A 16,237-nucleotide genomic window follows, 5' to 3' on the forward strand; every position below is an offset into this window, starting at 1 on the left:
TTTAGTTGGAAGCTCCTGTAAAATTTGTTCTGTTCGTTTTAATACTGGAAGAAAACCTTCCTCAGTAGCCGTTGCGACTCTTTCTGTAACATTTGTTGATTGATTGATTGATTGATTGATTTTTTAACGGCGCATCAGCACTGTTAAGCTAATTATTTGTGATTTGTATAATCTTTTTTTTTAAATTATAAAAGATCCTATATGGACCAGCGATATAAAAGAACAAATGGTGAAATTAAAAACGGTAAGATGGTAACGGTGCAAAATAAAGCTTCCCGATCAACGGGAGATGTAAATGTTCTATGTTAATGAAAAAAGATGAAAAGGTATTAAAATGGGACGGTATATATATTGCATAAAACTGCACAAGGTGATAGCATATAGGTCAGAGTTTAGAGTAAATATTTACGGCTTTCAGGAACTCTATAATACGAGTGATGTTTATAGTATCAAAAAGTTCTTTCATGTCATGCACAATGTAATAACGATCGCGCGTAGGTTGCAGGTTAAAGCACTCTATCATAAAGTGCTTGACAGTGAATGGTTCATTGCAAGAAACGCACTCTGGTGGGTCTTCACCTTTTAGTATGTGGGTGTGGGTGATATAAGTATGACCAATTCGGATTCTTGCAATGACTGTCTCCTCCCTACGAATGGTTCTGTAGGAAGGAGTCCATTCTCCTAGAGTTGGCTTGATTTCATGAAGTTTGTTATTTACAGCATCATTCCATGATGCCTGCCACTTCTGACGTAAGGACTTTCAGATACTCGGTTTAAAATCAGTATACGATATTTTAAAATCAGATGGTTCTAGAGTAGGGGCCATTTTAGCAGCGCGATCAGCTTTTTCGTTACCTTTAATATCAATATGGCTAGATAACCAACAGTATATTATATCGTGGGAGATACTCATCTCGGTATTTTTGACGAGTATGTTTTTTAATAATGGATTCTCCAGTTTTCTATTTTGTAGTGACTGAAATACTAATAGTGAGTCGGAGAAGATGATACTATTTAAAATACGTTTGCTTGCTATATGTTGCAGAACAAGGTCTATTGCTCTGATTTCGGCTGAAAAAATTGATTTTCCATTTGTAAGCGAACTTGCGTTGTGTGATTTCCACAAACGAATTCTGCAGCAGCCTGTTCCTCATCCTTTGAGCCGTCGGTATAAATTATTGTGTAGTTTTATATTCGGTGAGAAGTTCTTGATAACAGTTGTGGAAGACGGAAGGGTTTGTCTCCGATTTTTTTTCCATCGTGTAGCGTAAAAAGTACTTTTGGTTGTTTAAGTAGCCAGGGTGGTTGTAACTTTTGTAACGGGTTTAAATAATTGTTCTGTACCTTCTGCGTACTCAACTTGAGATTCCTGTCTTGCTTGTAGTTTTTCCTTAACAGCATCTCTTGGTGTTATATATTTATTAATTGCTTCTAGTCTCTCTCGAGCTAGTCTGGTGGTATAAGCTTCGCCAATGTTGGTCATTATTAGATATAACAATGATTTTAATAGATAGCAGCAACGAGGGCGAAGTCTCATACTCGGCAGCCAGTTACCGCAATCCCTTTTTTGCGATTTTCAGAGGAAGGCTTATTTTGCTATTTGACATACAAGTCAATTAGAGTTTGTTCAACCCCTCTGCTGCTTTGGATTTAGTGCTAAAAGCTGAAGTTGAACTAAGACAATAAATAAATTATGTCATACTCCTAAATGTTCCGAAATATATCCACAAAACTGGACGTTTCTAATACTTACAGTTACATTCTAACAAATTTGCAAATAAACGAAATGGAAAAATGAGACTGTAACCAGCACTCTCTCTCTCTCTCTCTCTCTCTCTCTCATTGCTTATTTGACTAACTACGTGCAAATATGTTTATTATCTTCACTTTCTTAATATTTTGTGTCTTTAACAAACAAAATTGTATAACTTGTTTTTCGGAAGTACTTGATTTTTTTTATGAAATGGGTGTGATCTTGAATCCTCGTTGTTTGTGTTGGGAAAGGATGTAGGTTAGTTAGACAACTCGTCGTCAATCCCTTATTAATTAATCCAACGACAATACAATGTAGCTAAAACAATTAATAAGAACATTATGCTAGCGATAATGGGTGAATGGTTTTGGTATTGACTTCAAAATGGAAAATAAAATACAGATTGTGACAGTGTATTGTGTGAAGAAAAGGATCGAAAGTTGAAAATCAAGGATGCATTACATATAAACGAGAAATAATGATGATGATAAGTGTACTGTGATGATATCGTAGAGTATAAATCTTGCAGAACACAGCGCACTGCAAACTGAACACAACCTCTTTTCCTCGGTCACTTTGCCTCTCCTTAATTTGTTTTACTTGCCGGTGGGCAAGGTTTTGGCAAACACGAATTTGACTCAGCCGATTGATTGATTGATTGGTTGTATTTTAACGGCACATCAGCACTATTAGGCTATTTAGCCCCATGCAAAATGTTATATGTATAATCTTTTAAAACTTATAAAAAGTCTCATATCGACCAGCGTTATCAAAACCTGTTAGTTGCAATTAAAACGATAAGATGGTAACGGTGAAAACTAAAGCTTCCCGATCAACGGGGGATGTAAATGGTGTATGTTAATGAAGAGTGATGAAAAGGCATTAAAAAAGGGACGGTATATATATTGCATAAAACTGCACAAGGTGATAACATAAAAGTTAGAGTTTTGAGTAAATATTCACTGCTTTTAGGAACTCTATAATACAAGTGATATTTACTGTATCAGAAAAGTTCCTCATGTCATGCACATTGTAATATTGATCACGCGTAGGTTGCAGGTCGAAACACTCTATCATAAAGTGCTTAACAGTGAATGGTTCATTGCAAGAAACGCACTCTGGTGGGTCTTCACCTTTTAGTATGTGGGAGTGGGTCATATAAATATGACCAGTTCGGATTCTTGCAATGACTAACACCTCCCTACGCAAGATTCTGTAGGAAGCAGTCCATTCTCCTAGAGTTGGCTTGAAAGCGTGAAGCTTATTATTTACTGCATCATTCCATGATGCCTGCCACTTTTGATGTGAAGTCTCTTTGATACTAGGTTTAAAATCAGTATACGGTATTTTAAAATCAGATGGTTTATAAGATAAGGCCATTTTAGCAGCGCGATCTGCTTTTTCATTACCTTTAATGCCAACATAGGTAACCAGCAGTATACGATATTGTGGGAGGTACTCAGCTTAGTATTTTTGACGAGAACATTGGTCAACAATGGATTCTCCAGTTTTCTATTGTCTAGTGACTGAAATACTGATAGGGAGTCGGAGAAGATGATGCTGTTTAAAATACGTTTGTTTTCTATATGTTGCTGAGCAAAGTCTATTGCTCTGATTTCGACTGACAAAATAGATGTGCCATTTGGTAAGCGAACTTGCGTTGTGTGATTTCCACAAACGAAGGCTGCAGCAGCGTTTTCCTCATCCTTTGAGCCGTCGGTATAAATTCTTATGTAGTTTTTAAATTCGGTGAGGAGTTCTTGATAACAGTTGTGGAAAACGGAAGGGTTTGTCTCAGATTTTTTCCATCGTGTAGCATAAAAAGTACTTTTGGTTAGGTAGCCAGGGTGGTGTTTCGAAGATGGACGTTTTCTGAATTTTAGAAAGATTAATTTTTTAATTGTCAATGCTGGATGATATTCTAATGCCAAAGGAAGGTATGGAGTTTGGTTTATTTTCGTACCAGGTTTTGTATTTGGGTTGAAAAACAGCCGAAAATGCAGGGTTCTGAGGGTTTGATTTTAATTTGAGAGCATACTGTGCGGAAAGCATTTCTATACGATGTGATAAAGGTGGTTCGTTCGCATCAGATAGAAGGCTTTCACACGGGGATGTCTTAAATGCTCCCAGAGCAAGTCTTATTCCCTGATGATGAATTGGATCAAGCATTTTCAAATATGACTTTCTGGCTGAACCATACACAACGCAACCATAGTCCAGTTTGGGCCGTAGAAACGTTCTATATAAATTGAGTATGACTTCTCTATCAGCACCCCAGTCAATGTGCGCTACTACTTTAAGTAGGTCAAGTGCTTTTAAGCATTTATCTTTCAAGTTCTTTAGGTGTGGAATAAAAAACAGTTTTCTGTCAAAGATAATACCTAAAAATTTTGTTTCGACAACAACTGGAATAGGTGTTCTGTCCAGCATGAGTTTAGGTTCATCATGATGTCTTCGTACCTGACAGAAATGCATACATACTGTTTTGTATTTCGAGAATATGAAACCGTTTGTACTGGCCCAATTTTGAGCCTTGTTTATATTTTGCTGTAGTTGTCTTTCAATTGTATGCATGTGCTTTGATCGATAACATATTAGAAAATCATCAACGTATAACGAGCAATCCACACCAGGAGCCAAACACTTGGTGATGCTATTAATTTTGATGTTGAAAAGTGTCAGAGATAAAATACTGCCCTGGGGCTTACCCATCTCTTGCTCGTGCAGATCTGAGAGGGTAGAGCCCACTCGTACTTTGAATTCTCTGTCTGAAAGAAAGTTTGATATGAAAGAGGGCAGACGGCCTTTTAGACTTGGATCGTGCAGGTCATTTAGTATCCAGTACTTCCATGTCGTGTCATATGTCTTTTCTAAATCAAAGAAAACTGCTACTAAATGTAATTTCTTCATAAATGCGCCGCGAATAAATGTTTCCAGTCTAACCAGATGATCACTGGTGCTCCGTCTATAACGAAAGCCACTTTGGAAACGATATACCAAATTGTTAGTTTCCAGGTACCATACAAGCCGAGAATTGATCATTCGTTCCATTGTTTTGCATACACCGCTTGTGAGTGCAATATGTCGACAGTTGGTAGAATCTTCGCTATCTTTACCTGGTTTGGGTTGGTATTACTGTTGCTTCTTTCCAAATCTTAGGTACATTACCAGTAATCCATAAATCATTGAAGATTTTCAAAAGAGATGTTAATGATGATTCTGTAAGGTGTATTAAAAACAGGTAATGTATTACGTCAGGCCCAGCGGATGTATCATGGGCCTTATGTATGCCTCGATCAACTCTGATAGTGAGAACTGTTGGTTATAACATTCCGAGTTGTTGGATGTGAATTTTAAACCTGACTTTTCGTTTTGAGTTTTCAATTTTTGGAAGGCTTCTGAATAATTAGATGATGAGGAATTTTTAGAGAATGTGTCAGCAAGAATATTTGCTATGTCACGTTCTCAACTAAAGTTGTTCTTGTTCAGTTTCATATGTCAGAGAGAATTTTGTTTTCTCTTTCCGTTTATTTTGCGGATCGTGTCCCAGACTTTCTTAATAGAAGAACGAGAATTTAAAGTAGAAACATATTTCTTCCATGATGCTCGTTGACTCTCTTTGATTGTGCGGCGAGCTTTGGCCCGGAGAATACAATATTTACCTAAATATTTGGGCGTCGGACGATTGTTAAATTTGTTGAATGCTTCTCGGCGTTGTTTAATGGCTTCCTTACATTCCTTAGTTATCCAAGGTTTTGAGGTTCTTTTACAGTTTGATGAGACTTGGGAAAGGATTCTTTTGCAATCTCGGTTAAAATAGATGTAAAATGCTGAATAGGGTCATTAACATTGACAATTGTATCCTCATTCAGCTTAGTTTTACAGAGTGTTTCGAACTTAGTCCAGTCGGCCTTCTTTAAATTCCATTGTGGAATTACGTCATGAATTGTAGAGTTAATATTTACAAGGGATATTGGAAAGTGATCACTGCTGTGAAGGTCATTAGCGAACTTCCTTTCATAGTCCAAAAGCAGCGAAGAAGAACAATCTGTCAAATCGATGCACGTGTATGTATACGTTCCTAGGTGTAAATCGGTGTTTTGGTGTTATATTGACACAGATCGTGTCTAGAAATAAAGTCGTCAACTTTGTGTCCATTGTCATTTATATGAGTTGATCCCCATAAAATGGTATGGGCATTAAAATTCCCGAGTAAAACAAATAGCGCAGAAAGCTGTTGAACAAGACTGTCTAATTCGTTTGGTACTAGGTTAGTGTCTGATGGTAAGTAAATAGAGCAAAATGTAATCACTCGATGTAGAGTGACGCTTACAGCAATGGCTTGCAAATGTGTGGTTAAACTGATGACGCTATGAGGGGCTCTGTTGTTTATAATAACAGAAAATCCTCCTGAGGCCCTATCAACATTTTGGGAGTAGGTTTTAAACAGGGAGTACTTTTTAAGCGTGATGTGATCGGTATTTTTCAAGAATGTTTCCTGAAGGCACAGTACTGCAGGATTATGTTCGTTTAAAAACAGAAGAATATCATGGTAGTTGGCATTAAGTCCTCGACAGTTCCATTGCAGATGGTGTTCTTCATTATATGTTTAATTTGAAGGTTGCGGAGCTACCTTTTGACATTTTGAGGAGGCAATTTGTGTGGTTATTTCTCTGGAGGAAGTACGGGGGTGAATTTTTTGTTTGTAGGTCTGGAGCTACCTTGAGCGCATGGAGCAGTGTCTTCTGCATCCATGTTCTCAATGTATCCAAACCTGTTATAGAGTTTGATGGGGTCATCTGACCCCTTTTGTTGCCTGTTTCCATGAGATTTGTTTTTATTCTTTGGTGATTTCGGTGGTTGGGTATTAATGAAGGTAGTTTGAGTAGATGTCGTGTTTTTCTGTGCTTGGTAATGAGGGGTGTTTGAGCTTGGTGTTGAATCGGGTGTTTCTGTTTGTGTTTGAGCGTCCTTTGTTGTTTTTGGGTTGTTTTTCACTGCAGTGGAGAAGGATGGGCCAGTATGGGCTATTTTGGCCTGAACGAGTTGTATGGCTTCTGGATAGGGTATGTTAGATGTATATTTTACCCTCTGTATTTCATTCTCTTGTTTCCAGGTATCACAATCCTTGGAATTGGCGCGGTGCTCCTTTCCACAGTTGACACAATGCGGAGTTGCTCTACAATCAGATTCCTGGTGAGAATTGTCTCCGCATCGGCCATATTTGGCTTTTTGAACAACGGTCTTCCTGATGGCCATATTTCTGACACTTATAGCACCGAAAGGGGTTTTCGATGTAAATCTCGACCTTCGCTTGCAAAAAGCAAACCTTTACCACTTTGGGTACAGTTGGTTTGCTGAAGGCGAGTACAATGGTGTTGGTGTCCTGCAGATTATTATTACGTTTAATAGGTAATCTACGGACTGCAGTGACACCTTCATTTGTCATTCCTTCAATAATATCTGTGTCGGTGACTCCAGCCAAGTCACGACAGCGAATCACGCCTATGGACCTATTGAGTGTGGTCTGAGCGAATGAGGTCACTGGAATATCAAAGACAGTTTTCATTTTCTTGATATTGTCTGTCTGACCTCGTCGCTCACACTCAACAAGAAGGCAACCCGATCTCATTTTGTGACGCTCTTTGGTGTACCAATCCATCCCGTGATCGTCTTTTCGATCACAATCGGAGATAGTGCTGAAAGCGGTTTAGTGACATCTTCAGGCTGTATGACCATGAAGCGTGGAAATGACTGCACATTACATGGTTCGTCATCCGAGTCATATAGAGTTTTGGTTCGTTTCTTTTGATTTTTGTGGAAATATCCATGTTGGTTTTAATTAAACTTCAGCACCCGTGCTCCCCACCCACCATGGAGGCCAACAAGGGACACTTTTCAAGTGCCAGGGATATACAGATGCCATACTCAGTTGATAAAAATACCTTTGATTGACCCGTGAAGTCACCACCTTCTAGGGTCGGTAAAATTACCTCCCGATTGGCCCGTTCAGCCACCGTCTTCTATGAAGTCTTCTAAGACTTGGGAAAGGGAAAGATAAAGGAATAGACTGTAGATTGATTGATTGATTGTTTGTTTTTTAACGGCGCATCAGCACTTTTAGGCTATTTAGCGCCAAACAAAAAGTGTTATTTGTATAATCTTTTAAAAATTATAAAAGGTCCTATATCGACCAGCGATATAAAAGAAAAAATGGTTGAAATTAAAAACGGTAAGATGGTAACGGTGCAAAATAAAGCTTTCCGATCAACGGGAGATGTAAAAAAGATGAATAGGTATTAAAATGGGACGGTATATATATTGCATAAAACTGCACAAGGTGATAGCATAAAAGTCAGAGTATAGAGTAAATATTTACAGCTTTCAAGAACTCTATAATACGAGTGATGTTTATATTATCAAAAAGTTCTTTCATGTCATGCACAATGTAATAACGATCGCGCGTAGGTTGTAGGTCAAAGCACTCTATCATAAAGTGCTTGACAGTGAATGGTTCATTGCAAGAAACGCACTCTGGTGGGTCTTCACCTTTTAGTATGTGGGTGTGGGTGATATAAGTATGACCAATTCGGATTCTTGCAATGACTACCTCCTCCCTACGAATGGTTCTGTAGGAAGGAGTCCATTCTCCTAGAGTTGGTTTGATTGCGTGAAGTTTGTTATTTACAGCATCATTCCATGATGCCTGCCACTTCTGACGTAAGAACTTTCTGATACAAGGTTTAAAATCAGTATATGGTATTTTAAAATCAGTTGGTTCTTGAGAAAGGGCCATTTTAGCAGCACGATCTGCTTTTTCGTTACCTTTAATACCAATGTGGCTAGGTAACCAAGAGTATATTATATTGTGGGAGACACTCAGCTCGGTATTTTTTACGAGTATGTTTTTCAATAATGGGTTCTCCAGTATTCTATTGTGTAGTGACTGGAGTACTGATAGCGAGTCGGAGAAGATGATACAGTTTAAAATACGGTTCTGTTCTATATGTTGCAGAGCAAGGTCTATTGCTCTGATTTCAGCTGTAAAAATTGATGCTCCATTTGGTAAGCGAACTTGCGTTGTGTGATTTCCACAAACAAAGGCTGCAGCAGCCTTTTCCTCATCCTTTGATCCATCAGTGTAAATTCTGGTGTAGTTTTTAAATTCGGTGAGAACTTCATGGTAAGAGTTGTGAAAGATAGAAGGGTTTGTTTCGGATTTTTTTCCATCGTGTAGCGTAAAACGTACTTTTGGTTGTTTAATTAGCCAGGGTGGTGTTTCAGAGATGGATGTTTTCTGAATTTTAGAAAGATCTATATTTGTAGTGTCAAGGCTGGATGATATTCTAATGCCAAAGGAAGGTATGGCGTTTGGTTTATTTTCGTATAAAGTTTTGTATTTGGGTTGAAAAACAGCCGAAAAAGCAGGATTCAGAGGGTTTGATTTTAATTTGAGAGCATACTGTGCGGAAAGCGTTTCTCTACGATGCGATAACGGTGGTTCATTCGCCTCAGCTAGAAGGCTTTCAAACCGGGATGTTTTAAATGCTCCCAGAGCCAGTCTTATTCCCTGATGATGAATCGGATCAAGCATTTTAAGATACGATTTTCTGGCTGAACCATACACAACGCAACCATAGTCCAGTTTGGAGCGAATAAACGTTCTGTATAAATTTAGGATGACTTTTCTATCAGCACCCCAGTCAGTGTGCGCTACTACTTTAAGTAGGTTAAGTGCTTTTAAGCATTTAGCTTTTAAGTTCTTTAGGTGTGGAATAAAGGTCAGTTTTCTGTCAAAGATTATACCTAAAAATTTTGTTTCGACAACAACTGGAATAGGTGTTCCATCCAGCGTGAGGTTCGGTTCATCGTGATGTTTTCGTAACTGACAGAAATGCATGCATACCGTTTTTGATTTCGAGAATTTGAAACCGTTTGCATTGGCCCAATTTTGAATTTTGTTTATATTTTGCTGCAGTTGTCTTTCAATTGTATGCATGTGCTTTGACCGATAACATATTAGAAAATCATCAACGTATAACGAGCAATCCATACCAGGAGTCAAACACTTGGTGATGCTATTAATTTTGATGTTAAAGGGCGTCACAGATAAAATACTGCCCTGGGGCACACCCATCTCTTGTTCGTGCAGATCTGAGAGGGTAGAGCCCACTCGTACTTTGAATTCTTTGTCGGACAGAAAGTTGGATATGAAAGAGGGCAGACGGCCTTTTAGACCTAGATCGTTCAGGTCATTTAGTATCCCGTACTTCCATGTCGTGTCATATGCCTTTTCTAAATCAAAGAAAACCGCTACTAAATGTTCTTTCTTCATAAATGCATCGCGAATGAATGTTTCTAGTCTAACCAGATGATCATTGGTGCTCCGGCCATATCGAAAGCCACTTTGGAAAGGAGATATTAAATTGTTAGTTTCCAAATACCAGACAAGCCGAGAATTGATCATTCGTTCCATTGTTTTGCACACACAGCTTGTGAGTGCAATTGGTCGATAGCTGTTGGGGTCTTCGCTATCTTTACCGGGTTTGGGGACTGGTATTACAGTTGCTTCTTTCCAGATTTTTGGTACATTACCAGTAATCCATAAATCATTGAAGAGTTTCAAAAGAGATGTTAAAGATGATTCTGGAAGATGTTTTAAAAACTGGTAATGTATTTCGTCAGGCCCAGCGGAAGTATCATGGGCCTTATCTAAAGCCTCCCTAAGCTCCGATAGTGAGAACAATTTATTATAACTTCCCGAATTGTTGGATGCGAATTTTAAACGTGACTTTTCTTTTTGAGTTTTAAGTTTTCGGAAGGCTTCTGAATAATTAGATGATGAGGAATTTTTTGAGAAACTGTCAGCAAGAATATTTGAAATGTCACGTTTTGAACTAAAGTTGTTATTGTTCAGTGTCAGATGTCGGAGAGAGTTTTGTTTTCTCTTTCCGCTTATTTTGCGTATAGTGTCCCAAACTTTCTTAACAGAGGAACGAGAGTTTAAAGAAGAAACATACTTCTTCCATGATGCTCTTTTACATTCTTTGATTATGCGGCGAGCTTTGACCCGGGCAATGCGATATATATTTAAGTTTTCGGGCGTCGGTTGATTATTAAATTTCCTTAATGCTTCTCGGTTTAGTTTAATGGCTTCCTTACATTCCTTAGTGACCCAAGGTTTTTGGGTTCTTTTACAATCTGGCGAGGTCTTGGGAACGGATTCTTCTGCAATCTCTATTAAAATTGATGTAAAATGCTGAATGGTGTCGTCAACATTGAAAACTGTATCCTCATTCAGCCTAGTTTTACAGAGTGTTTCAAACTTGGCCCAGTCGGCCTTCTTTAAATTCCATTGTGGAATTACTTCATCGACTGTAGAGTTAAGATTTACAAGAAAGATTGGGAAGTGATCACTGCTGTGAAGGTCATCAGCGACCTTCCATTCATAGTCCAAAAGCAGCGATGGGGTACAAATTGTCAAATCAATACACGTGTATGTACCCGTGCCTGGGTGTAAATATGTCGGTGATTTGGTATTATATAGACACAAATCGTGTCTGGAAATGAATTCTTCTATTTTGTGACCTCTGTCACTTATGTGATTTGAACCCCATAAAATGTTATGGGCATTAAAATCACCGAGTAGAATAAAGGGTGCGGGGAGTTGTTGAACAAGGTCGTCTAATTCATTTGTTACTAAATTGGTGTTTGGTGGTATGTAGATAGAACAAAAGGTAATCACCCGATGCAGAGTGACACTCACAGCAGTGGCTTGTAAATCTGTGTTTAGAGGGATGACGCTATGAGGGGCTCTGTTGTTCACAATAACAGAGACTCCTCCTGAGGCTCTGTCAACATTATGAGAGTAGTTGTTAAACAGGGAGTAGTTTTTAAGTGTGATGTTATCTGTATCTTTCAAAAATGTTTCCTGAAGACATAGTACTGCAGGATCACGTTCGTTTAAGAGCAAAAGAATATCATTGTAGTTGGCTTTAAGTCCTCTACAGTTCCAATGTATGATGGTGTTCTTCATTACAAGTTTATATTGAAGATTCTGGAGCTAGGTTAGACCTTTCGCGGAGGCAATGTCTTTGGTTGTTTATCTGGAGAAAGTACGGGGGTGAATTTTTTGTTGTTAGGTCTGGAGCCACCTTGAGGACATGGAGCAGATTCTTCTGCATCCATATCCTCAAAGTCTCCAAACCTATTGTGCAGTTTTATTGGGTCATCTGACCCTTTTTGCTGCCTATTTGCTGTCGACTTTTTCTTACTGTTTGGTGATTTTGATGGTGGAGGATTGTTGAACGTTGTTTGCGTCGATGTTGAGTTTTTTGGGGGTTTGTAATGCGATATGTTCGAGACGGAAGGGGCTTCAGGTGGGTCTGTTTGGGTTTGGGCGTCTTTCGTTGCTTTTTGATTGCTCTTTACTATGATTGAGAAGGATGGGCCGGGGAGTGATGTTCTAGTTTGTACAAGCTTCCTGGCCTCTGGATACGGGATGTTGGATGTGTATCTGATCCTTTGGATTTCCTTCTCCTGTTTCCATATATCGCAATCTTTTGAATTTGCATGGTGTTCCTTGCCGCAGTTGACGCAATGCGGAGTGGCTTTGCACTCGGATTCCCGATGAGAAGGGTCTCCACATCGTCCACATACTTGGTTTCTGGAACAGCGGTCTTCACGATGACCGTATTTTTGACATTTGTAGCATCGGAGGGGATTTGGTATGTATACCTCAACCCTAACTTGTAAGAACCCAACTTTGACAACTTTAGGTACCGTTGGTCTGTTGAAGGTGAGTATAATGGTGTTGGTGTCTTGCAGATCGTTGTTTCGTTTGATACGAATCCTACGAACTGCAGTGACACCTTCACTTTTCATCCCCTCTACGATGTCTTTGTCGCTGACTCCAGCCAAGTCACGGCAACGAATGACGCCTTTTGATGTATTTAGAGATGTGTGTGCGAAACAAGTCACTGGGATGTCATGAAATACCTTAATTTTTTGAATGTTCTCAGTGTGTGCTTTACGTTCGCACTCCACAAGCAGACCACCTGATTTAATCTTTTTAACGCTTTTTGGTTTGCCGACTAATCCAAGTATAGTCTTTTCGATTATAAATAGCCATAGTGTGGCTAGGGGTTTGGTTTCATCTTTTGATTTGATGACCATGAAGCGAGGAAACGATTCCACACTACATGGTTCATCATCTGAGTCAGTTCCCGTTTTGGTACGCTTATTTTAATTTTTTTGATTTTCCATTTTGGCTTGAATAAAAATTCAGCACCCGTGCTCCCCACCCACCAAGGAGCCCAACAAGGGGGCACTTTTCAAGTGCCAGGGATACACAGATGCCATACTCAGTTGATAAAATTACCTTTGATTGACCCTGAAGTCGCCAATTTCTAAGGTCGGTAAAATTACCCCCCGATTGACCCGTTAAGCCACCGCCTTCTAGGAAGTCTTCTAAGACTTGGAAAAGGGAAAGATAAAGGAAGAGAATTTAGGGGCAACGGTGGTATCAAGAGAGATACAAGGAAACAGATAAAGAAGGTGAGAGAGTAAATAAAGACCTCCTAGGGCTCGGCGTGACCAGCCGATTTGTCGGAACCGGGCCCATCCCGACCATGCGTCTAAAAGAAGTAGAGGCCAAAGTAGTGTGTTGCAGGGAAAGCCTCTGCTCAACTACCAGGATCCTTTCCTCCTCCGACACGGGACGCAACCCACGGCAAACAGGTTGCCTCTACTTAGTCGCCTTTTACGACACGTAGCGAGGCACGTCGGGCCAATTCTACAGCCCCGGACCCGCAGGGGGAGAATAGACTGTAGAGGCAACGGTGGTATCAAGAGAGATACAAGGAGAAAGATAAAGAAGGTGAGAGAGTAAATAAAGACTTCCTAGGTCTCGACGTGACCAGCCGATTTGTCGAGACCGGGCCCATCGCGACCACCCGTCTAAGAGAAGTAGAGGCCAAAGTAGTGTATTGCATGGAAAGCCTCTGCTCAACTCCCAGAATCCGTTCCTCCCCCGACACGGGACGCAACCCACGTCAAACAGGTTGCCTCTACTTAGTCGCCTCGTATGACACGTAGTGAGGCACGTCGGGCCAATTCTACAACCCCAGACCCGCAGGGGGATGACTCAGCCGAGAATTAGCGTATCTTGAGCATAGAAAATATTGGATTTGTAAAGCCGTGGATGGTGTTAATATTTGGAAATGAAAACACGGCCGTTTGTGGATATGTCTTATTGGTTCAGTGAATGTGGTCAGGTGTTCGGTTTTGAATAAGGATTTGGCAATAACTTTAAGTTTGTTATTGGCGTTAATTTGTCCGGTTTCATCTGGGGAGGGATTAAGGTATTTGGTTGTGAAATGTAAATGTAGATGCAGGTTATATACTACTTATGTGAAGATGGCATTGTTGAGACATGATATTAGATAATGCACAAGTGTATAGTATTAGTTATCCATACCCAACCTCCTCTGAATTCTTTGTAAAAAACAAATGTTGCATAGCTAAGGTGGGTGATTATGGTCAACAAGGGATTATTTTCATGACTGTGCCTATTACTTTGCCCTCACCCCCTACATGTCTCTTTGTAGTTTGTACTTTGTAGGAGTAGGTATTTGCAAGTTATGATACGTCCTGAGCAACCTAGGTAGGTGTTGATTAGTTGATTTCCACCATCTAAAATCCAAATAAGGTCCATAAGAACATGTTATTTACTTAGCTGGCGACGCTTTTAATGTTACTTCTTCCATACAAGCCATTGCGCACTGGATTTTATTTAATGTTAAATTCCGTAAATTCCGATAGGGTAATACTTAGAGTTAATTTTCATTGATATCAATAGAGTCATGCTTAATTTTAAAATCTTAAAGATTCCCAAGGATGTTAATTCCTTTATATCACCATACTGTATCTTCTATTATATCATAACCTATAACTACTAACATGTTTCTAACAGTGATGATGTGCAAAACATACCTAGTGTTTTATTATCAAAATTAAAATTTATATCACAATTTACCTAATAGATACCTTTCAAAGTTTGTATTCATTATTGTCTTATTTAAGAAGATATTAACATGATTTTGTGACGCAAATATCAATATTCATGTTATGTTCATATAGGATAGAAATAGAAGACATTATCTTCATAATTCATCTTGTCAGTTTATTGGTACTATTTTCCATTACATTATATTGTTCATTGAATATATAGCATAAGCTTTTAGTAATAACAAGATCACCTTCTTTAATTCACGTAAACTAATAAAAATGAAAAAATACATCTAAGCACCATCTGCTTTAATTTCTTCAGTGTAAGGCACAAATTACCAAATTCAATTAAGACATCGTTATGTTTTATACGTACTATATTAAATACACTGTTAACATAATATTTTCGAGTAACAGATTTGGTTGTGGCTTAACTGTCACTGGTTTGTCGCTGAATATATATATATATATATATATATATATATATATATATATATATATATATATATATATATATTAACAATAATAATAAGTGTTTAACCATCTCCGTCGTCAACGTACTCACGAACTACATCTGCTATTTAAACTGCTTTGCATGGTCCAAAAATTATATAGCCACTCTTGGTTTTAATGGTAATTCTTTCTCGTTAGGATCAATTCAATCAAAGAAGATCAAATCTGGTAATTCTTTCTCGTTAGGATCAATTCAATCAAAGAAGATCAAATCTGACCCTTTATTTTCCCTGCACGACTCCCTTCCGTAGTAACTCCCCACCCTTGTATAAAAGTAACGGTGGCCATACACAGTAATCGACGTGAGTTCCACTGCGTGTATAAAATACGAAATGGTCTTTGTTCACTTGGTCTCCTTGAGTTGGAATATCTCCGAAAACAACTGGAGGGTCTTTTATTGCCATATGCCAACATAATTCAGTGCATTTCGCCACATATTGTGTCTTTCTATCCCTCTGTTTTTCACTAGCATCGTCATTCCCGACAAACTTATCCCTGAAATGCTGTAAAGTAAGCAAGAAAACATATAGAGAACGTTAAAAAAAATCTGAATAATAAATCGTCCGGAGAATATGAACCCTAGGACGCGTCATAAAAAATAAACCAATAAACTCTTTTTCAAATTAGACTATATATTATAAACTAAAAGCAATCAGACCACACTAAAATGTAACAATCCATATCTATTACAGTTTAGGTTATTGATGAAGGAAGTTAAAATTTCCTATTTCAATGGGTTCCTCAAAATTTAAGTCAACTGTGGTTACTCTTTAAAAGACGATTAAATTTGTAACATTTTATCTTGTCATTAAGTTTAATTAACTTGCATAAATTTAGTATGTACATGATTACTCTGTGCAAACTAGTCTTTATAAAATTCCAATAGCGTCGGTTTTCCATTTTGCCTCCCGTGCATGTTTAAATGACTTAGATATCCTATAAACAATATATTTTACTCAAGAG

At 38.5% G+C, this 16,237-nt stretch overlaps 1 protein-coding gene across 2 annotated transcripts in view; it reads right to left on the bottom strand.

Annotated features, from left to right (window-relative positions):
• Nucleotides 1-14,910: 14,910 nt before the first annotated feature.
• Nucleotides 14,911-16,237, bottom strand: part of LOC149798032 (uncharacterized) — a 54,999-nt gene continuing 53,672 nt past the window's right edge. For both annotated transcript variants that reach the window (XM_089963122.1, XM_089963123.1), the window contains one exon: nt 14,911-15,777. In XM_089963122.1, the coding sequence (XP_089819248.1) occupies nt 15,496-15,777 (282 nt within the window). In that variant the 3' untranslated portion in view covers nt 14,911-15,495. The remainder of the gene's footprint in view (nt 15,778-16,237) is intronic.

Source organism: Sinohyriopsis cumingii, chromosome 6 (assembly GCF_028554795.1).
Source record: "Sinohyriopsis cumingii isolate HCF-2022 chromosome 6, ASM2855479v2, whole genome shotgun sequence".
NCBI classification, from domain to species: Eukaryota; Metazoa; Mollusca; class Bivalvia; order Unionida; family Unionidae; genus Sinohyriopsis; species Sinohyriopsis cumingii.